General features: G+C 38.0%; 2 protein-coding genes across 5 annotated transcripts in view; one reads left to right on the forward strand and one right to left on the reverse strand.

Annotated features, from left to right (window-relative positions):
- Positions 1-13,717, forward strand: part of gdpd5b (glycerophosphodiester phosphodiesterase domain containing 5b) — a 59,544-nt gene extending 45,827 nt beyond the window's left edge. Inside the window, exons 9-18 of one of the 4 annotated variants that reach the window (XR_014628796.1) lie at positions 421-503; positions 2,287-2,437; positions 3,058-3,279; positions 4,239-4,396; positions 4,753-4,900; positions 5,232-5,314; positions 7,318-7,332; positions 9,499-9,611; positions 11,022-11,257; positions 12,525-13,717. Coding sequence is in view for 2 of the 4 variants with exons in the window: in XM_084419528.1 (XP_084275654.1) it covers positions 421-503; positions 2,287-2,437; positions 3,058-3,279; positions 4,239-4,396; positions 4,753-4,900; positions 5,232-5,314; positions 7,318-7,332; positions 9,499-9,611; positions 12,525-12,592 (1,041 nt within the window). In the remaining 2 variants the exon portion in view is untranslated. The remainder of the gene's footprint in view (positions 1-420; positions 504-2,286; positions 2,438-3,057; positions 3,280-4,238; positions 4,397-4,752; positions 4,901-5,231; positions 5,315-7,317; positions 7,333-9,498; positions 9,612-11,021; positions 11,258-12,524) is intronic. The other 3 variants (XR_014628795.1, XM_084419528.1, XM_084419529.1) reach the window with 3 other exon arrangements.
- On the reverse strand, positions 13,690-21,446 carry hspa13 (heat shock protein 70 family, member 13). The gene is made up of 5 exons (XM_084419531.1): positions 21,317-21,446; positions 20,424-20,764; positions 20,136-20,349; positions 16,570-16,737; positions 13,690-15,482 (listed from the first exon to the last, which is right to left on the reverse strand). The coding sequence occupies exons 1-5, from the start codon at positions 21,339-21,341 to the stop codon at positions 14,914-14,916; spliced, it is 1,317 nt and encodes a 438-aa protein (XP_084275657.1). The 5' UTR covers positions 21,342-21,446; the 3' UTR covers positions 13,690-14,913.
- Positions 21,447-21,863: the final 417 nt, after the last annotated feature.

The raw sequence follows: 21,863 nt of genomic DNA on the forward strand, positions 1-21,863 counted from the left end.
GCCAGAGTTCTGAGATGAGGGTCATAACCATAAGTCCTCTCCTCATTCTCTTGTGCTTAAAAGGAAGCATCTCACCCTCATTCTGCATTTGTCACATGTAGACCCGCTGTGTTCAGATGATCTCAAGTTGCTGCTTGCATGCCGTTGCATAAGCATGAACCACAGAGGAGCCGTAGATTGCGCATCTGTCTGGCCCTCAAGCACTCAGTGAACCTCTGAGGAGTTATTGATTTATATCCAAACAACAAGGAAGATGTTTTGCTATTGCCTAGCTCCAGGGTGAAAAGAGTCTCACATTTTGGTTTAACAATGCTCTTTCCTTTGCTGCTTCCATTGGGTTCACGTTTGCAGTACTTTAATCTTTGTATCATTTTCACTTCTTAATTAAGAGGTTTTTTTTTTTCTTTCTCTCTCGTTCAGCTCGCTCCAGAGAACACTCTACTATCCTTCAACCGAGCTCTGCAGAGAAATGTTAGTGGGTTGGAGGCGGATGTGACCATCAGGTATTCATACATTCATTCTGTCTGGTTCTTCTCTTGGTACAGTTCAATCAATAGATTATACAGAGCAGTGTGTGTCTAAAGGCACATGGCCACAGTGTGTGTTTCAAAGTGTGAATCCTTGTTTGGCAGAGCGAGACTGCTATAATGAGAGGTTGGCATGAGTGGTGACGTCTCTTTAACCCAGGGAGTGCGCAGTAATTGAACACTGGGACAGACAGGAAGACTTTATAAAGAAGCTCATTTAAGCTATAATCTACTCTGCCTGCACATCTTTAGATAATGGAGCAGAAATTGTCCATCTGTTGTGTTGTAATTTATCTTGGTTAAAGAGAGTCATCACTCAAGCTTTTTTGATTGAGATATCTCAAATACATATGGAAGCTTGTTTCCACCACTGAATAATAAATAAATAAATAATAAGAATTGCGACTTTTTATCTCACAATTCGGACTTTTTTTCTCACAATTGCGATATATCAAGGCAGAATTGTGACTTTTTTTCTCAGAATTGCGAGATATGAAGCCAGAATTGCGAGAAATTCTGAGAAATAGTCGCAATTTCGAGATATAAAGTCGCAATTCTGAGAAATAAAGTCGCAATTGGGAGATTTAAAGTCAGAATTGCATTATATAAAGTCGCAATTGCGTGTTATAAAGTCAGAATTGTGAGATATAAACTATTCTGAAAAAGTCTTTTTTTTTCCTTAGAATTGGACTTTATATCTCACAATTGTGAGTTTATATCTCACAATTCTGAGAAAAGATGTCAGAATTGCGAGATATAAAGTCGCAATTGCGTGTTATAAAGTCAGAATTGTGAGATATAAACTATTCTGAAAAAGTCTTTTTTTTTTCTTAGAATTGGACTTTATATCTCACAATTCTGAGAAAAGATGTCAGAATTGCGAGATATAAACTCGCAATTATGTGTTATAAAGTCAGAATTGCGTGATATAAAGTCGCAATTGCGAGAAAAAAAAGTCAGAATTCTGACTTTATAAGATGCAATTGCGACTTTATTTCACGCAATTCTGTCTTTATATCTCGCAATTCTGACTTTATAACACGCAATTGCGACTTTATTTCACGCAATTCTGCGAAATAAAGTCAGAATAGCGAGATATAAACTCGCAATTGTGAGATAAAAAGTCGCAATTATCTTTTAAAATGTTTTATTTTGTGGCGGAAACAAGCTTCCATAAATACAAGTGAATCTCTATATGGACAGAATCTCTGGCATAATGTTGATTACCACAAAAATCATTTTGACCTCATTTTTTTTTACTGAAGTTTTAACTGAAGAAATGAAAAGCAAATCATTTTTTGTAATCCTTTAAAATCTATTAGTAAATCTTTTTAATTCATCATTGAAATATTAAATGTTTTGTCCTGATAGCACATTTGTCCTGATCTTGACCATTGTGTTGCAATGATACAGCTGCAATTTTTAAACGGTTGAGTCAGTTAAAAGAACAATGTATATTGTAAGAAACACTATATAAATAAATGCAATTGAAAATGTAGTCTTGTGGACCGTTACTGCTTTGGGATTGGTTGTTTCAGGCAACGTATTGCTTTGGCTGGGAACATCTGGTTTAATTTCATTGAGAGGTGGTGGCACTGGTATAAAACCATATTCAAATCAAATGGGTTGATGTGGCTTAGAGTTTAAATGATCTTGTCTGGTAACCCAAATGGGTTCAGCCCTAATGGAAACACTTTCTCGGTTGCATCTAAGTGCTGTCTAATCACACACTGCTGAGTAACTCTGGCTTTGGCTGTAGTCTAGATGGTGTGCCGTTCCTCATGAGAGACCGGACATTGAGGAGAACCACAAACGTGAGGAGAGTGTTCCCAGAGAGACAGTATGAGGATGCTTCACTCTTCAACTGGACTGATCTGAGCTCACTGAACGCTGGCCAGTGGTTTCTGAAGGTATGGGCCATTTTGGCTCTGAACAATGTCTACAATACAGCTGAAATAGAGATGTAGTAGTGTTAGTAATTAGCATTTATTTATGGCAACACTGAAGAGTGTTTTTAAATTTAAATGGGGATTGGGGACTATAAAATATGAGTTCAGTCTAATATGTAGATGTACTTTAATTAATGCTCACACTAAGCCTCTCTCTTGACCATTAATGGAAATTATATTGCAAAATAGGTCATTTGGATAAAACATTTCACAGTTATGATGTCAGCACATTAGTATATGTTCGCCCAAATTTATACATCGACCACTGTTAGTTTTGTGCAATCAGCCCAACCTAATGAACAATAATTATAGTTATAACAGATATCATTTGCATATAGAAATCTTAAAGGTACAGTAACAAAAATGGTCTGTTGATCTCTAAGGGTTATGTAAATCAAAATTTTGACTTTTACTCCAGTTATAAGTGGACTTCAATGTAATTAAGCACAGTGTCATAGCTTCATAATTTAGGATAAATGTCCTCGTTTTCTTTTGACTTTTAAGTTAAACATTTTTACATTAGGAATGTATAAGTATGTATATCTGCATATAGCTTGACTAACTGATTTCACTGAACGCAGGATGATCCTTTCTGGACTGTACAGTACATGTCAGTGTCCGAGCGCTGGTCGGTGGGGAACCAGACATTGTGCAGCCTGGAGCAGATGCTGGAACTAGCGGCTAAATCCAAGAGCTCGGCTGTATTCACTCTGCGTAGACCACCGCCCAATCACCCCCACCACCACGACTGGGTCAACCTCACCCTGGACACTGTTCTGAGGTCAGGAATACCACAACGGCAGGTTAGTCTTGAGGGAGTGATGCTCACCTTTGATATGCTACTGGAAATCTCATTCGTCCTTGGCCTGGGGTTGAAATAGATACCTTTAGGATCCGTTTGTCCTTGTTTTTTATGGTTGTATAGTCGCGCCCCCTAGCTGTGAGTACAACTAATTACATTATGGTTGAAACCTTATAAAGCCTACTGTATCATATTTGATAAGCAAATTTCTAAGGCCTAAATTATCAACATGATCATGACTTTGCGGAAACACCTGTTTTACACAATCCACTACATGCCTGCTGTCATCTGATTGATAGTTTTTACATTTTTGTCAGCAAGCAAAAAGCCTTTTAATATAATTGTAAAAATGTTGTTGCTGTGAAAAAACATTTTGCTGTGAAACCTTAACTGATTTTTATCAAGTTAACGTAATAATAACTTTTATATTGTAAGTAATATTTTAAGATGAACACTGAAGATTCAAGATGATTATCCATACAGAATTTTTTTTTAAATCTTCAAATACGAGTATCAAATATGATACATCTGGATTTTGAGGAACATGTGTACATCTCTCAGTCTTCATAGTATTGCAATGCATTATATGTTTTGCCCCATACAATAAAATCTACAGAGCTTTGATCATAAAAAAGGAAGCATTTAAATATCATCATCAAAGACATTTTATTGGGAAATATAGAGTGACAACTGATATTTATATGCAATTTTTTGTATGTAGTCTGCTGTGCTGTTATAAAGTTCTCATTGATTTACATTAAAATCTATCAGAAATTCATCTTACTTTTTGTGCATAAAATAATTTGGGCCTCCAAATTATGGGTTCCATATTGTTCTATATCATCATTTATATCATATTAAATCTTATTCATGATACTTTTTTCATTTATAATTAGATTTTTCTGATTATTACTTTATATGTCAGGCTTCACAGGGTCTGTTTTGTGTATGTTTGTGTAGGTGATGTGGACGGTGGACAGTAACAGGGAGATGGTGAGGCAGGTTGCTCCAGGTTTACAGCAGACCTCAGTACAGAAGCTGCCCCTCAACACACTCCATCATAAAGACATCAGCAGGGTCCTGCTGCGCTACAACCAGGCCTCTGTGCAGGACGTCCGGTAGGCCTCTGCCCTACTTACAAACACCTGGTCTCACTTACAACATCCACATTACACGATAAGGGACAGCTTGGGAACAAAAGCTGCAGTGTCTGCTGCACTAGTGTAATGTAACGGAAATGCTGTTGTTCAGCCAAACTCAAGCTATGTTATAGCCAATGTTGCTATTCCAGGCCACAATTTAGCTTGTAAGCTTGTCGCTCACATCTAAATTCAACATAAAAAGTCATACAACAACAAACAAGCACAGCGAAAATAAGAGATTGACAAAAATTTGTTGCAGTTGGTGTGAATAGGCTTTTAGTCCCCAGTCAAGTGTGTAAAATCTCGTCCCATATCTGTGTTTATTTGAATAGGCTGTATAATGAGAACAACATCAGTCTGACTCTGTATTCGGTGAACGCCCCGTGGCTGTATTCTCTGCTGTGGTGCAGTGGGGTGTCGTCCGTCTCCTCTGAAGCCCCGCAGGTGCTGAGGAAGGTGCACTATCCGCTCTGGCTCATGGTACAAACTCTCATCTGCTTGTAGATTATTAGGCAATGGATTAGAAATATAATTGGTCAACATCTGCTGCTCTGGCCTTTATTCAAAATAAAAGCATACTGCTTTATTCAATTTATTTTGCTTATTTTTTTACTAGAATATAAAACAAATATACTAAATATGTTAATTGAGGTAATGACATATTTTGTATATAATATATATTGATAAAATTATCTCATGCAATATATTCAGGAGCATGTTTTATATGCATTGTACAATTTCTCTTGCACCATCTAGTGGTGTGTGTGTGTGTGTGTGTGTGTGTGCCTCACTAGCATTTGTGTCTTTCCAGACTCCAGATGAGTACTGCTTGATATGGATCTCCACTGATCTCATTTCCTTTGCTGTAGTTCTGGGAATATTTATATTCCAGAAGTAAGTGTCCACTTGTTTGACATGGTATGCTGTAGATTATAGGAATGATGTTATATTCAAAATAATTATTTTAGTATTATTTATACACTGTTAAGGTAATTATTAATATATTGAATTAGCTTTTATTTTTTTATATTTTCAGGTTTCATTGTAATTTTGTTGAAGTTTTAATAATCATGTTTTGTGCTTTTGGCATTTTTATTAGACTTTTTTAGTCAAGTTTATATATGTGTGTGTGTGTGTGTGTGTGTGTGCGCGCGCGTGCATTTAGTTTTAGTTAACACTAACAACAATATCTTCGTTCTTCATTCCAAATTTCCAACACATACACTAACATACTTTAATGAAATATTAAATATTCATCTCAATTTAAATCCCTTCAATCTCATCTACATTACGAGCAATACAATATTAGCAAATAGAAATATGAATGTTTATAGAAAGTTAGAGTATCCTGTATATAAATATTGAGTTTTTACTACTAAAGAGATATTTTCAAATGTATGTTCTGTATGAACCTGCTGTTTTTTACTGCTTAAATTCACCCAAACAGTACAGTTTTAGTCTAAAAGAAAATATGACTTTGAATGTTGTAGTAATGAAAGCTAAAGGTTGTTTAAAGTCATTCTTAAAACACCTAGATTGTAAATCCTAGTACACATACATTACATCACTTTGCTTCGATTGTTTCACACAGTCAAATTGTGTGTTGCAGCTTCGTTCGACCTTTACAGGCAAACAAAATATGAATGCATCCTGAACCATGGTTAGGAAAGAAGAATTAATAAGAAGAAAATGTGTTTGCATTGATGTTGTATTGGATGTTTAGCATACTCACCAGTTATTTTCCAGTATAATATTTAATGTTCCAGATCAGCATCACTGGTTAAAGGGATAGTTCACTTTGAAATAAAATTTTGGTATGTTTTAGCTTACCTCAAGGGCATCCAAGATGTAGGTGTCTTTTTTTCCGCAGTAGTTTCAATTTTGATATTTTTAGGTCAAACCGTTCTTGTCTGTCAGTCATATAATGCATGTCGATGGTCACTGTCTCAAAACACAAGCACAGAGTCCAAATTAAAACAATTCCCCATCGTCCAAATGAAACAATTCCCCATCGTAAGTACACATTGATGGCCTAAGACACGAAACGAGCGGTTTGTGTGAGAAAACGAACAGTATTTATATCGTTGTTATCTCTTGAACACAGCACACGTCCAAATGATCTGACGGCGCGGGCGGGTATAGATATATAAATAGATGTCGCCTTGGCTACTGCAGTTCATTGGAACGAAACCGTAGCCAAGTGACATCTAGTGTATACATCTATACCCGCCCGCGGGCGGGTATAGATGTATACACTAGATGTCGCCTTCGCTACTGCAGTTCATTGGAACGAAACCGTAGCCAAGGCGACATCTATTTATATATCTATACCCGCCCGCACCGTCAGATCATTTGGACGTGTGCTGTGTTCAAGAGATAACAACGATATAAATACTGTTCGTTTTCTCACACAAACCGCTCGTTTCGTGTCTTAGGCCATCAATGTGTACTTACGATGGGGAATTGTTTCATTTGGACGATGGGGAATTGTTTTAATTTGGACTTTGTGCTTGTGTTTTGAGACAGTGACCATCGACATGCATTATATGACTGACAGACAAGAACGGTTTGACCTAAAAATATCAAAATTGAAACTACTGCGGAAAAAAAGACACCTACATCTTGGATGCCCTTGAGGTAAGCTAAAACATATCAAAAATTAATTTCAAAGTGAACTATCCCTTTAATGTGTGAAATGAGAACTCAATGTTTTGTGGGGCTCCGGATCCTCCACGTTTGCTGCGCTTGCCATTGTGACATTTGCATCTGCTTTTCTGAACTGACCTCTTGATTCTCTCCCTTTCTTTTACCCCTTTCTTCCACCTCTCCTCCTCTTCTTCTTGCTCTCTGCCTGATGTGCATGCTCCTCTTCTCTGCTGCATTCTGGCATCTCTCAGCTATCACATAATCAGGTAATTGGGTCAGCACTGTTGGCCCATGCTGCCAGTGTATATCTCCCTTTCTTGCCCTTCTTTCTCTGTTTCAATCTATCTGCCTGGATCTTTTGTTTGACCTGGATTTTGTCAATGCTACTACTAACTCTTCTCACTAAACCTCAGCCCACATGATTACACTTTAATATCACTTAACATATAATTCATATTTAATTCAGGTTTATACAGGAAATACACTTTAGGATTGTGCTATGATGCTCAGTCACCCCATGTACTGGATGAGTACGGAATGAGCAACAATCACAATTGACTGACAGTTACGTTTAGCTGCTTTTGTTTCTGCAAGAGTCAAAAATTCTATTTATATTTTAAGGTCATCTATAGGCTCTCTTACCAGTCATATGGTTTAAATCTGATTGCCTTGTTTTTGAGCCAGCAACACTCCAAAATGCCAGTTGTGACAGATGGTGTTGGATATTATCAGGAAAAAAAAACATACTTTGTATAACAGATGGTCATTATAGATTAACATGCTTGTTTTTGGTTCATACAAAAATCTGAGTCTTAAGAGTTTAAATTATTCATACACTTGCATTCAAATATTTGGGGGTCGGTAAGATTTTTTCAAAATGTTTTTGAAAGAAGTCTCTTATGCTCACCAGGGCTGCATTAATTTGATCAAACATACAGTAAAAACAGTCATATTGTTCAATGGTATTACAATTTAAAATAACTGGTTTTTATTTTAATATAATTATAATGTACTTTCTTCCTGTGACGGTAAAGCTGAATTTTCAGCATCATTACTCCCAGTCTTCAGTGTCACATGATCCTTCAGAAATCATTATAATATGATTATTTTCTTCTCAAGGAACATTTCTTATTATTATCAGAAAATATAAAATCTATATAACATTAACAATGGCTTTATTTTGATCGATTTAGATTAGATTAGATTAGATTAGATTCAACTTTATTGTCATTACACAAGTACAGGTACAAGGCAACGAAATGCAGTTTAGGTCTAACCAGAAGTGCAATAGCAGCAAGTGCAGGATATACAGTGGTTCATAAGTGCAGAACATGGATATGTACTGAATAAATATAGAGTTGAATACTATTATAAACAAAAATTTACAGATAGATTGTCCTATGAATATAATATACAGATAACTCTTACTGTGAACAGAATTTACAGCTAGAAATGTACTGAATATAATAATATACAGATGGCTATTACTATAAACAGAATGTTTACAGATAGATATGTACTGAATATAATATACAGATGGCTGTTACTATAAACATAATTTTACAGATAGATATGTACTATGAATATATATACAGATGGCTGTTACTATAAACAGAATGTGAGCATAATATACAGATGGATATTACTATAAACAGAATTTTACAAATAGATATATGTATAAGTTAGGCTAATGAGCAGTATAACAATGGATTTAAAGTAGTGCAAATAAAGTTTGGACAGAAGCTATCCGAGTGAGTGCAGTGGAAAGTAATTGCATATTACAGTTAAGGTACGATATTGCAATGTATAACAGTCGGTACTGTAAATAAACAGTCGGCAGTGCAAATGAGCATATTCCAGTCAAGGTAGTAGTGCAAGATGCATATGTAAACAGTTGTTACTGTAATAACAGTCAGCAGTGCAAATGAACATTATAGTATTGCAAATAACAAAATGGAGGCAGGTGTGAGGAGGGAGAGGAGAGTCAATCAGTATATGAGGGGAGTGGGATCAATGAGGGTTAGAGTTTAATAAAGAGACAGCTCTGGGGAAAAAACTGTTCTTTAGTCTGCTGGTCCTGGTCCGGAGGCACCTGAAACGCCTGCCGGAAGGCAGGAGAGAAAACAGTCTGTGGGCTGGGTGAGAGGAGTCCTTAAGGACTAATGCAACATTGCTGAATAAAAGTATGAATTTTTTACTGACCCCTTTTGAACGGTAATGTAAATGCGTTGTACCATATCTTAGTGTCTACCAATTACGTTAATAAATCATTGTGAGATTCGTGTGTTAATTTGATTGTCAACACTGGGATTATAAATCAAAAAATGAATGTTTTATTAGCAGAGTCAGCTGTAACAACGCATTCTCTGTTTGGCTATGGTCACTAAGGGCGGTTTGTGTACGTGTGTGTTTGTGTGTGCACGTGATCACAGGTGGAGAATGAGTGGGATGCGTAGCTACAACCCAGAGCAGATCATGCTGAGCGCAGCTGTCAGGAGATCCAGCAGAGATGTCAACATCATGAAGGAGAAGCTCATCTTCTCTGGTAAGAGCCACCAAAACACCTCCTGTTGGCATTTCTCATACTGTGTGTGTGTGTGTGTGTGTGTGTGTGTGTGTGTGTGTGTGTGTGTGTGTGTGTGTGTGTGTGTGTGTGTGTGTGTGTGTGTTAAAGAGCTTATTGGGCAAACAAAATGTGTAATAATGACTGTTAAACTAGATATTTCACTAGTTTACATGGCAAAATACTGGTGCAACATGTACTTTTATTTAATGTCTCATTTATTACTCCTTAATGTCTTGCTCGTCATACAACCAAGCTCATTAGCACCATCTTGTGACTCAAAACTGAAGGGATTCACTATTAATTAGAATATAGAGTGAGTAAAACGTTTGATAAATGGCTAGAAACTCATGTTGAGGCCCAAGTTCCAGCAAGAAAGCTATAACGTCGCCAGGAACGTTAGGAACAAACCAGGAGAAAGTCCAAAGAGCTGAATAATAAAGAACTTAAACCTGAAGAAGTTATATTTGTTAGTTAACCGGTCCATAGATAAAGTAAATTGAATTGCAGATTAAAAATATGTAAATGAACAGTGTCGGGGGAAAGTTGCTTTTTAAAGTAATGTGTTTTAAAGTATTGCGCCCTTTCACACCAAAAGTGACATGAATAAACCTCAGGCTGAAGGAAATGCAAATTCACGTCTGTACAGTAGAGGGCGCATCTCAAACAAACCTTTCAGCTGCTGCCATTCTGAACACTCTTACTTTAGCAATAAAAACTAAAGTTTTAGAAAAATCATGTTAAGTGAGTATCAAATACATCAGGCTTTAAAGGAGGAATGTTCAGTTGTACATCTCTGTCATCTTAGTATTGCATTGCATTATATGTTTTGCCCCTCATAACAGAACAAAACTACAGTGACAGCTGATATTTATATTCATTTTATGTAGGTAATCTACTATCCATCTTATGTTTAACGCCATTTTGAATGTGTGAGGCTTCCAGTGTCATCCACTTCCAGTTATTTTACGCTTATAATCGTGGATACTGTTATAAAAGATCTCATTGATTTACATTACAAGCTGTCAGAATTTCATTTTACGTTTAGACCATATAAACATCAGCAACTGCATGAAATTGCTTATTTTTGCTCAGTTTGGGCCTCTGAATAAAACTGAGGTGATTTTTTCCCTATTATCCTTTATCATACTGTATGAGCCATAACAGCCTGGTGCATGAAATAAGATACTCAATAAAAAAAAACACTTGCAATCTTTTGTCTAAATATTCAATAAATAATGTTCCATAAAAAACTACAAAATCAAATGTCAGCCTTTACACAGGGTTAATGTCCGGTTAACTGTACACATGTTGCATGCATTTGTATTTTTGGATTAGCTTTGTGTGTGCATGTGTCCCAACGGTGTTCGCATGCCTCTGTGTGTTTTTAAGGTCAGCCACAGTAGCTGTCCACCTCCTGGGTTTGAGTCTTCCACTACTGTATGTCTCCGCATCCCTTCATCCCATTCCATCTCATTCCCGAATCCTTCCCCTCTCCCTCCTGTCTCTTACTGCCTGCCACCGTCCCGTCTCTTCCTGCATCCATTCATCAATCCATACTCCGCTGACATCCCACAGACTGAATGATCTGTAGCATCACTGGCCAGGGTAACTGTGGCCTGCGTATGGTGAGTATGAGGGGGAGGATCATTCAGATGTGTGGAATTCAAAAAGAACATCTACAATCACCAGCAGCTCTGTTCCAAGTGTGCAAACCACATAGGCAGCTTTACCTTCTAATAAAGCATTATTATTATGTTGAACCTCACATGAACCATTAGAAATCCTTCTTAATATCAATGCTGAAAACAGTTGTGCTGCTTAAAGGTGCAATGTGTGATATTTCTGAGGATCTATTGACAGAAATGCAATATAAGATCCATAACTATGTTTTCAGTGGTGTATAAAGACCTTACTTAATGAACCGTTATGTTTTTATTACCTTAGAATGAGTCATTTATATGTACATAACCGCGGCCACCCCCTTCTATGAAGGTCGACATATCGTGACGTCATGTTTCTACCGTAGCCGACAGCGAACAGACAGCGCTACAGAGCGCGTTTCATCACTAACTTGAATGAGAAGCAGCAGAAAAAGACGCGGCTTCCTACGTCGGCCACCGTAGCCTCTCATTCGAGTTTGAAATTTCAAGGAAAGGCCGCGAATTATTGACCGGTTGCAATTCGCAAATCTCACCACTAGATGCCGCTAAAAATCACACACTGCACCTTTAAAGGTGTAGTAAGCGATTTCTGCAAAATGCTGTTGACAATTTTAATCAACAACTAAACAATTTTGTGAATATTTGTTTGTGTATGTGTTTGTTTGGGTGTCGATTTTAAACGTCAACCGTGTTTCTCAGAAATCGCTGTGATTCTTTGATGAATAGATGGTTCAAAAGAACATCAATTATTTAAAATAGAAATCTCTTGTAACATTATAAATGTCTTTTAATTTGATCAGTTTCTATTGATTTACTGAGTAAACGTACTGAATGAAAAATTGTTTCCCTCAATTTTGTCTGAATACGAGAGACTTCTGATGTTAGCATCCAGCTAAGCTAATAAACAAATCGGCACAAAAACACGATATTGAGTAAAATGTTAAATTTTAGTTATATTGATATTGTTGAATAAAAGTAATAACATCTAACCTTGACTAAAAGTGAATAAATGTTATTTTGAGTGAAATACTAACTGACATAAGGTTGAAAAAGAAGCACACCTGATGCCTCATAAAATGCAGACTACGTAGGCGGCTCACTAAGGTTTGGGACAGAGCCGGTGTGTCTCAAGTGTGTTTAAAGATCCTCGGTTCGCGATTTTTGCATTGTCTTGCAAACGTCATATATGTTAAACTTTCAATTTATTGCCTTCTTTCATCTTTTTCCACAGAGGTGAGCAACGGAGTCAGCAGCGATGAACCATACATGGAAAATGGATTTAACTACTACACCAATTAAGGCGTTGCTCATTGACTCATGGAGCGAAAAACATGCATCACATCCTGAACCGACTTGTGGTGTATCCTCTGAACTGACTACTGACTTAACTCTTAGTCTACTGGTGATGATGGACTCTTGTACAGTTTTGTTTTTCCTTCTGCTAAGTTGCTCGTTCTAAATTCTGGACAATAAAGAGAAGTATGAAGTGTGGTTTTTCTGACTATTACCAAATCTGTGGCCTCTTCCCCCCACGTAACGCTTGAGGATGCTGGAATGCCTGTTACTTGCTTCGTATTGCAAGCATGCCTGTGATAATATAGTGGATTTTATCTATCGGTTTTTGGGGATTTCATTTTTTTCTAATCTTCCATAGCCAGCCAACGTGGAGTATAACGTATATAATGCCAGCTTTTTTCTTTTTTTTTTAATTTCTAGACCTTGATTTGATGTGATATTCACAGTCTAATGATGCCTTCTGTTCAAACGGTTGTAAATTTTGTAGAACTAACAGGTGTTTACAGAGTGCCTGCCTTTAGCCCTCCAGTGATATTTATCGTGTTTGATATTCCACCTATTTAGCATGTGGTTCAGTTGTCATTTTGAGAGGGAATCACCCAGCCTTATCATCTTGGTCGGTATGATGCCAGAATACATGGAACATTTAGGCACATGTTCTGCATACATACCTGTGGTTTGATTTAAGAAAAACTAAATAATCCCCTAATTAGTTTGGAATGGGGGATTACAGAAACCAAAAGTTTAGTTTAGTTTAGGCTGTAGTTGAACACTGTTTATAAGGAAAGCTGGCTTGGAGTTTCGATGCAGTGCAATATTACTTGGACACTGTCCTATAATAAAAGTGTTTGAATGTTGTTCAGTGACTTTTATTTTTTAAACAATTAAATTATAATTTTAGCGTCAACCCTCTTGTTTAAGTAGCTTTTCATGTATTGAACACTTTGTACAGGGCTTCGTGTTGCTGAGGTGCCCTGACCCCCAGACTTAATATTGTAAATGTGAGATGTGACATTGTTTACAGATGTTGTGCTGTCACACAGAGGACGGGGCTGGACGATTGTGCTGGTTGATGTTTTTATGATGTGTTTCAGAGGTCAGTCAATAAAAAAAAACTCTGCAGATTTTACAGTGTTTGTATTTCTTTGCACAGTAGCAAAAGTTAAGGATTTTAATGACACACATGAAATGGTACAGGACTTTTACAAAAATAGAATTATAATAATTCGATATTTTGAACAGTTACAGGAAATGTTTGGATATGCATTCACGCTGATAAATGTATCATAACATTTCTCTTCTGACTTCTTTACTGTGTTCTGGACTCTGACATATGTAAAGTGCAATAAACTTAAGTTCACACTTTGCATTATTGATTTTCACCTCCAACACTGAGCATTTAGTATTACGTAAACAGAACAGGCAAACACACACACAAAAAAAAATTATTTTCTTTTTCATAAGGTTAAATATACTTCATATATGGACAGAAAAAATAGAATGTGAAACTTTAAGCATGAAATATATATATTAATCTAAATCTTTTAATTCACTTATATTGTAAAAAGTTTCAGTTAGAATATTTATTGAACGTAATCCCACATAGGTCATGCTGGTACATTTTTTATGTTTTATATTTAACAGTTGGCAGTTACTGTTTACTACAAGACTAATATTTAACTCTATTAGAAAAACAAAACAAACTTGCATAAAAAGACAAGTCTTTTAAAATAAGATAATCAGACTATGCTTAGTCTATCAAACACATTTAAATGTGGAAATAATAAAAAGGCACAAGCAAAACTCCAGTAGACAGAAACAGCGATCTGTTCAGATAGCTAGCCTCTGCAAAATAAATAAATAAATAGCTGAGACTGGAATGATTATTCAGTTATATACAAACAGCTGCTTCCCTGAATACAACATCATTAAACCTGCCAAAACCAGTCGTAAAAGACTTATTGCACAGTTAGTACCAGTTAGGCACACAGATGGCAACAAACTAACCGATATTGTCCCAAGCAGACACTTGCTCGGGATAACAGGAGAAAAACATTCTCTCAATGCTATTTATATGATGAAGATCTAAATAAATACTCTGCATCTGTTCAGAAGATAAACATACAAATTGTGATTGGGGCAAAAAACTCCAGACATTAAGAACAAATGCTTTAGCAACCATTGCGTTTGGCCCGATTCATTGCAAAGCTAATGCATTTGAGGAAGCAAAGACATTAAACATGTCGTTTAACCAGTTTTTGGCTTGTTGGCACAGATCAGTCATGTGACAAATGCCCAAGCAGCAGTTCAAGTCTCTCGACCAATCAGCTGAAGTTGGTCTTGCGAAGGTGCCTGTTGGGAATTTCAATTGCGCTGACCTGGAGAGGCCAAGAGCCGCCCATGATGCCTGCCTGAATGGCCACCCCGGTCACCACGGCCAGGTCGGGGTCCACGGAGGTGTTCGGGTCCTTCCCAAAGTACTGACTGATGAGCTGTCTAATGCGGGGGATCCTCGTAGATCCTCCGACCAGGACAATCTCATCCACCTCCTCTTTCTCTAGATGGCCCTCTATGAGGACGGTCTCAATGGGTGCCAGAATCTTCTGGAAGAGATCCGCGTTGAGCTCCTCGAAGAGTTCCCGCGTCAGCTTCTCCTGAAACAGGACTTTTTCCTCTCGTGCTCCGTTCTCTCCTGTCGTCTGCAGGTGAAGAGGAACTCGGAGATGAACTTGAGAGTCCTGGGTGAGGTTGAGTTTGGCGGCCTCGACAGCCTGTCGGAGAAGGTGGATGTCTTCTTTAAGAGTAGGGGGCACGCCGTACTGCTGCCGCACTCGCTCCATGGAGAACTGCAACAAACGCTGGGTGAAGTCCTGCCCTCCAAGCTTGTTATTACCTATGGAGATAAAGACGTGTGTTAATCACGTGCTGAAACAGGATGAGGCTTGTGCACCTGATGTGGCATCATTTCCATGTGTGTTAAATGTCAGTGAGGTTTCAGTGAGAGTATTACCCAAAACTTTGCAACCTAAATACCCATTGAGGTCAAACCACTGAGCCTGGGGAAAAATGTGTATGTAAAATAAAGTTCATAACCAGGGTACCAACCTCCATATTCTAGGAACCAATGAATTTCAATGATTTTCCAGTAATTTTAACTTTATAGAGATAACACTCACAAAACATAATAACCAGGCAAAAAATATTGTAGAACTGAGCAGAACTAGAAAAAAATTATATTGATTAGAAATTTCCATGACCTTTTAATGTAATTCTGACATTAAGTACAATACAATTAAGTAAAAAGCAATATTCAATACACCCACATGAGATTTTCTACAGAACGAACAGTTTTCTATAGAAAGTGTTTTGAAGTGGTATGTGTCTCCCCCCTCAATTATTAGATTTCGCCATGAAGAAATGACATGGCAGGTGGTGTTTCACTAAACATCAGAGACAATCCTCACACTCATTGGCTGCTGTCTCTGTAGATACGCTAGTCACGAAGAGTAAAAAAAAATTAAAACATAAAAAAAAAAAAAAAGGTATGAGTCAAAATTTGTAATTAATCTGCCAAACACGGCAGACGAGCTGAATGAAAATGCAAATTCACTGTTTGGCAGTAGGTGGAGCTTGTGGAAAAGCAGTGGGCTTATAAACCACTGTATTAGGTATTATACAGAGGTAGGATGAAAAGAAAATGCCATGGAAAGTTTTCTCTCCCCCCCCCCAAAAAAAATCCTCACGTGTATAATTCATAATTAAATGAATAAGTGTGGTATAAGTGCAAAAAAACATTACAATTAAAATAAAAGAATTACGCTTCACCCAGTTGCGCCCTGACAACCATAAACAACTGTACATACACAGTTAAGCAAGTAATGAAAAGTAATCCTGCCCATTAATAGCCACAAATATATATATCTACCACAGTAAAATCTCTGTGCTGACACATTTATAATGTCAATCACAATCAGACTCACCTGCCATTGCTCTGGTGAGGAACATGCCACCCTGCTTATTGAGAAGTGACACATCTAGTGTTCCTCCTCCAAGATCCACCACTAGCACATTAAACACTTCTGCCTTGTGCAGTCCATAAGCCATTGCTGCCGCCGTGGGCTCGTTGATCACCCGCAGAATGTCCAGCCCTGGATAAAAGAAGAGATGCACAGTGATTGATCATTGAACTGTTAATAGATTTTAACCAGAACATTATCAACAGGCTATTTTCAATCATTTCAATAGAAAGACCTAACTAAGCTGTCACTGTCACACAAGGTGTGGTGACAAAATTTTTGTGCAAAAAAAAGATCCATTGTCAATAGCGTAGAGATGTATGGAAGAAATTGGAGAACAATATCAAATGTGATCACACCTGAAATGGTCATGAAACCCTAAAACACATTTTTTTAGATGTTAAAGGCCCACTGAAATCAAAATATACGTTTTTTTAGCTTTTCAGTATGAATATGTTAGGATTAAGGTTATGAATAAGCTGGTGTGTTCCAAACCAATGACAATCACAAAAAGTTGTACCAACGTCACGAAATGTGTCCGGACACATTCCGGCACAGACACCAGAACAGACACATTCCGGCACGTACACCGGACACGGTGTCCGGACACATTCCGGCACAGATAGACACCGGCACGTACACCGGTACGAACACGGTGTCCGGACACATTCTGGCACTGACACATTCAAGCACGGACACGGACACATTCCGGCACGGACATGGTGTCCGGACACATTCCGGCACCAGACACATTCAAGCACGGACACATTCCGGCACGGACACCGGACACATTCCGGCACCAGACACATTCAAGCACGGACACATTCCGGCACGGACACATTCCGGCACGGACACCGGACACATTCCGGCACCAGACACATTCAAGCACGGACACATTCCGGCACGGACACCAGACACATTCCGGCACCAGACACATTCAAGCACGGACACATTCCGGCACGGACACCGGACACATTCCGGCACGGAATTTTCATTTTTGGATAAACTATCCCTTTAAGGACAAGCGGCAGCATGTTTACTATTAGGCTACTGTCACTTTAAGGCCGGTACGCATCTAATATACATGCATATGCAGCCGATTTTCTCTCAAATGTTTGCTTTCACTTTAGACGTAACCAACTGCGGGTTATGTAAACGTTGTGTGTAGTTGACAGTATTAACCCAATAAGACTCGGAAGATAACTTAGTCCAGTAACCAGGTGCTGTTTGACAGGCTTTTAGTGCCTGTGTGCTTCGGGTGTACAAGCTCAGAAAAGAGCATGTTAGAGCAGCGCATCAGCACGCAAATTAAATGTTTAACCGGCAAGGCTTTAAAGCACATGCAAATAATGAAATTTTGTGAATTGCAGTATCCCGTGAGTGTAACTCGAAGTTAATGTGATGTGAATGTACGTCGCATTGTACAGTATGTTGAGACAGAGGCGCCAGAACTGAACTGATAGAATGCACTGTAACACGATACTACGAAATTTCTCCGAAAGCAGATCGTGGAGACATTTTAATCATCCACCTTCAAAAATCGTGATATCGCACACCCCTAATTCAAATAAATTCAGGCACAAGTGTCGTACGTGTATGTTCCCTCCAGTGTTAATTTCGTTGACGAATAATTTGTCATTATTTTCGTCAACGACATTTTTTCACAGACGAAAACGAGACGATAACTAAATAAAAACTAGTTTTGAATGACAAAAACTATGACGAAAATCTATTGACATTTTCGTCAACGAATAAAAACTAGACGAAAATGTTAGATAGTGACGATTTGGGAAGCGATCCAGTCTGATGTCCTGCATTTGTGGTAGATGTGCACATTTGTACTGTGACCTGCTGATCTACCCAGCGGCACACGAGTTAATTGGCATGCGCTGCATGTTTCATGAAACGTTAAAACATGTAAACGTCTGGGAGAATGAGTAGAGCAGACATGTAGATCTGAATAAAGCCCCTTTCACACAGAGATTCCGGAAAATACACGGATAAAGTGACCCGGGATTTGACCCGGGTTCATTTGATTTTGGTTCATTCACACTGCCAGTGATTTTCCGGAATCAGAGAGTGCGTTCACACACAACCCGTGTATGTCCCGGAAAGACACGTGACATCGATGTGACTTGTAATGTCTCAGCAGCGTCTTCAGTTTGCTTATGAGCTGCGATACCACGCTTGTGCATTTATTTCTCTGATTCGATCATAAAATTGCGCATTTCGTACCGTTTCACAGCTGGCGAACGATCCCGGCTTCAGCGCCATCACTACGACACGGCATTATTACGGCTTTTGTTCACACAGCGCGCGTTCCGGGACTGAACACGGCAATGTTACTAGGTCCCCAACCCGGCATCGATCCCGGCATTAAACCCGGGTCATGTTTGCGTTCACACAGAAGGCGTTCCGGCAATTTGCCGGCAATTTCCCGGGTTCAATGCGCTGTGTGAAAGGGGCTTAAGAGTGACAACGCAAAAAAGAGCTATATTCGGTACGGTTTTCTGTGCGCACACACCCGACCCGAAGCGTGCAGCCATTCACATAGACACCTATACAGCGCGCGAGTAGGCTACTGAATTGAGCTCTCATTCGTGTCTGAATGGACAAATACACACAACATTGTCTAAATGTTCGTTTTGGAGAGTATTCATGTAAATTATGTCGGTTATGTCTTAAACAGTTGTGAGTGTATCTATGTGCATCAGTGCATTGGATCCGCATGTCATTGGACATGATCCGATGTCTTAAAGTGACAGTGGGTAATAAACCTAATGCGATCTGTGTCCTTAATATTGATCAAGCAACAAAAGAAAAAGAGAAAAGCATTCACTGCTCGTTAATAGCTTTAATAAGGATTAATTATATTTAATTCATACAAATAAATATGTCTGCTTGAAAGAATAGAGAATGATGTATGCAAGTAGTTATAAAGAATTCATATATCGGTCATTGAAAAAAAGTGTTCTGCTTTAGGAAAAGTGGTTTTATTTAATTTTAAGATATTTTTTAAGTTACAGTAGTTAAATCTGTATCTGTATTGCACGTTCAAACTTTAAAATCATTCATATTAGCAGGTTAATATATGTTTTCTCCGGGAGTATATGGGTTTGGAAATTTTAGAGAAATTCTAAATAAATGCATTTAAATTTAAACCCATTATATTTTAGTCGACTAAATCTACTGTAGATTTAGTCGACTAAAATCTTATTGTATTTCGTCGACTAAAACTAGACTAAAACAATTCAGATGACTAAAATATGACTAAAACTAAATGGCATTTTAGTCAAAAGACTATGACTAAAACTAAAACTAAATCAAAATTTGCTGTCAAAATTAACACTGGTTCCCTCAGTAACACAGAAGTGCTGTTTGCATTTTCCCCGCATTTAGAGCTGGAGTTTGACTCCAAAACATGGGAGATATAATGACTGTAACACACATGAGAGCGTTTTTTGTGTGGAATGCCGCAATTTCTTTATTTTTAGTTTCATGACACTTTAAGAAGTGAGTAGTAAACTGACCAGCTAGGTTAGCAGCTCTGATGGTGTAGTTTCTTTGCCTCTCATCAAACTCTGCCGGTACTGATATGATGGCTTTATTAATAGGAACTCCCAGTTGCTTCTCCGCCATCTTTCTCATTTTGAGGAGGAGACGGGATCCGATGAATTCAGGAGTAACTGTATAGGTGCTGTTTGTAGAGACTAAGAATTCTGCACTCCCATTGTTGAATATCACCTGTAAAATAGTAAAAAGAAAATGTCAGAGATACTGCAAGAGTAATGAATGAATGTAACGTATGAAATGCGTACCTTAAACGGGTATCGTGCACTCTCTCTCTCTAAAGTCTCTTGGTCAAAAATCTTCCCTATAAATCTCTTGGCATCGTAGATTGTGTTTTGAGGATTTGTGTCAGACAATTCCTGGGCCTCATGTCCAGAAAACACGCCGGTAGGGGTGAACGACACCACACTCGGGATGCTTTTGCGACCTTTGTCATCTTCAATAACCTCAATATCGCCTGTGCCGGGGTGAAACACTCCCACCGAGCAGAACGTGGTCCCAAGATCTAACCCAATGACCCTGGGCTTCGGAGGAGGCAGGTATTGCTGTCCCAGATATCCTGCTAGGAATAAAGCCAGGATGACAGAACCTGTAGGGACATACAAATATATTTGACTGGTGAAATCAGGCAATGAGCTCCCTAACAAAAACGTATTGTGGTACAGTATCAGATGGCAATAGCATGATCATTTTATTATACCATACCCTATTGGTTACCATATGGATATGCCGTTCATAAACATTTCAAAGGATACCATGGTATATGTCCAAAAACACGGCAAAGACCACGTAGGGTACCTATCTAACGTTAAACAATATTCCTGAAGCCCAAAATGCTGTCTAGCTAACTAGGTTTTGAGACACAGCCGCTGTAACAACTGTAATATAAAGGACAAAAGTCAGCTGTTATCTATAAATTGCGTATAAAATCCGCTTATGTTTGAGTCTGACTGCTTTGTCTCACGCTAGACAATATAACTGTCTGATTTGGTTGAAATCAATCTAGTTATCCATGTACAGTCAGTTATTTGGGACTTTCATGCCAGATGCGTCAGTTCGGTTTCTAGCTAACGGCTAACGTACACTTCGGTTAAATTTGACATGTATCTTGCCGGGGACATTAGTTCAAATTAACACTCACCTATTATGGACATTTCTCCCGCCATGTCTCCAACACAATATGTTATGGATAACCGTACAAGAGATGTTCATTCAGTTTCTGCGCCGACAGTACGAACACATACACGTCAACCTAATACGAGCTGTTGGGCTGTTGGGAGTTGTAGTTTTATTCATCAGCGTCATGGTTACAAAGTGAGTGGAATTATCTATGTTGTAAACTACATTTCCCAAAATGCACTTTAAAACGCATGCGGACTTTTGCACAATTTCCTGTTCGAACCAAGGGAATTTGAAGGAAGTCAGTGCGTTTAATTATAAATAGAAATAAATAAGAAAATAAGTGTTTTTTTAAGTATGCAAGGTACAAACAAACAAATAATGGTTATAATAATAACAACATTAACAATAATAATACATTTAAATCCAATCTCAAAATTAAGTTTGAGAGTAACATTTTACAATATTCAAAATTAAGTGACAATTTAAAATATTTAATTCTTGGCAAACCTACATTTACAAAAAGAGTAGTATTATTAATCAAATAAAAATAGTTGTCCACTTTATTA

Source organism: Rutilus rutilus (genome assembly GCF_951802725.1).
Source record: "Rutilus rutilus genome assembly, chromosome: 9".
Lineage (NCBI taxonomy): Eukaryota > Metazoa > Chordata > Actinopteri > Cypriniformes > Leuciscidae > Rutilus > Rutilus rutilus.

Coding starts and splice junctions, on each gene's coding strand:
- hspa13 (XM_084419531.1), bottom strand. CDS start 21,341: ATGGCGGGAGAAATGTCCATAATAG. Junction 20,350..20,423: donor GTGCACGATACCCGTTTAAG/GTACGCATTTCA, acceptor ACTATTTTACAG/GTGATATTCAACAATGGGAG. Junction 16,738..20,135: donor CAGAGCTGCTAACCTAGCTG/GTCAGTTTACTA, acceptor TCTTTTATCCAG/GGCTGGACATTCTGCGGGTG.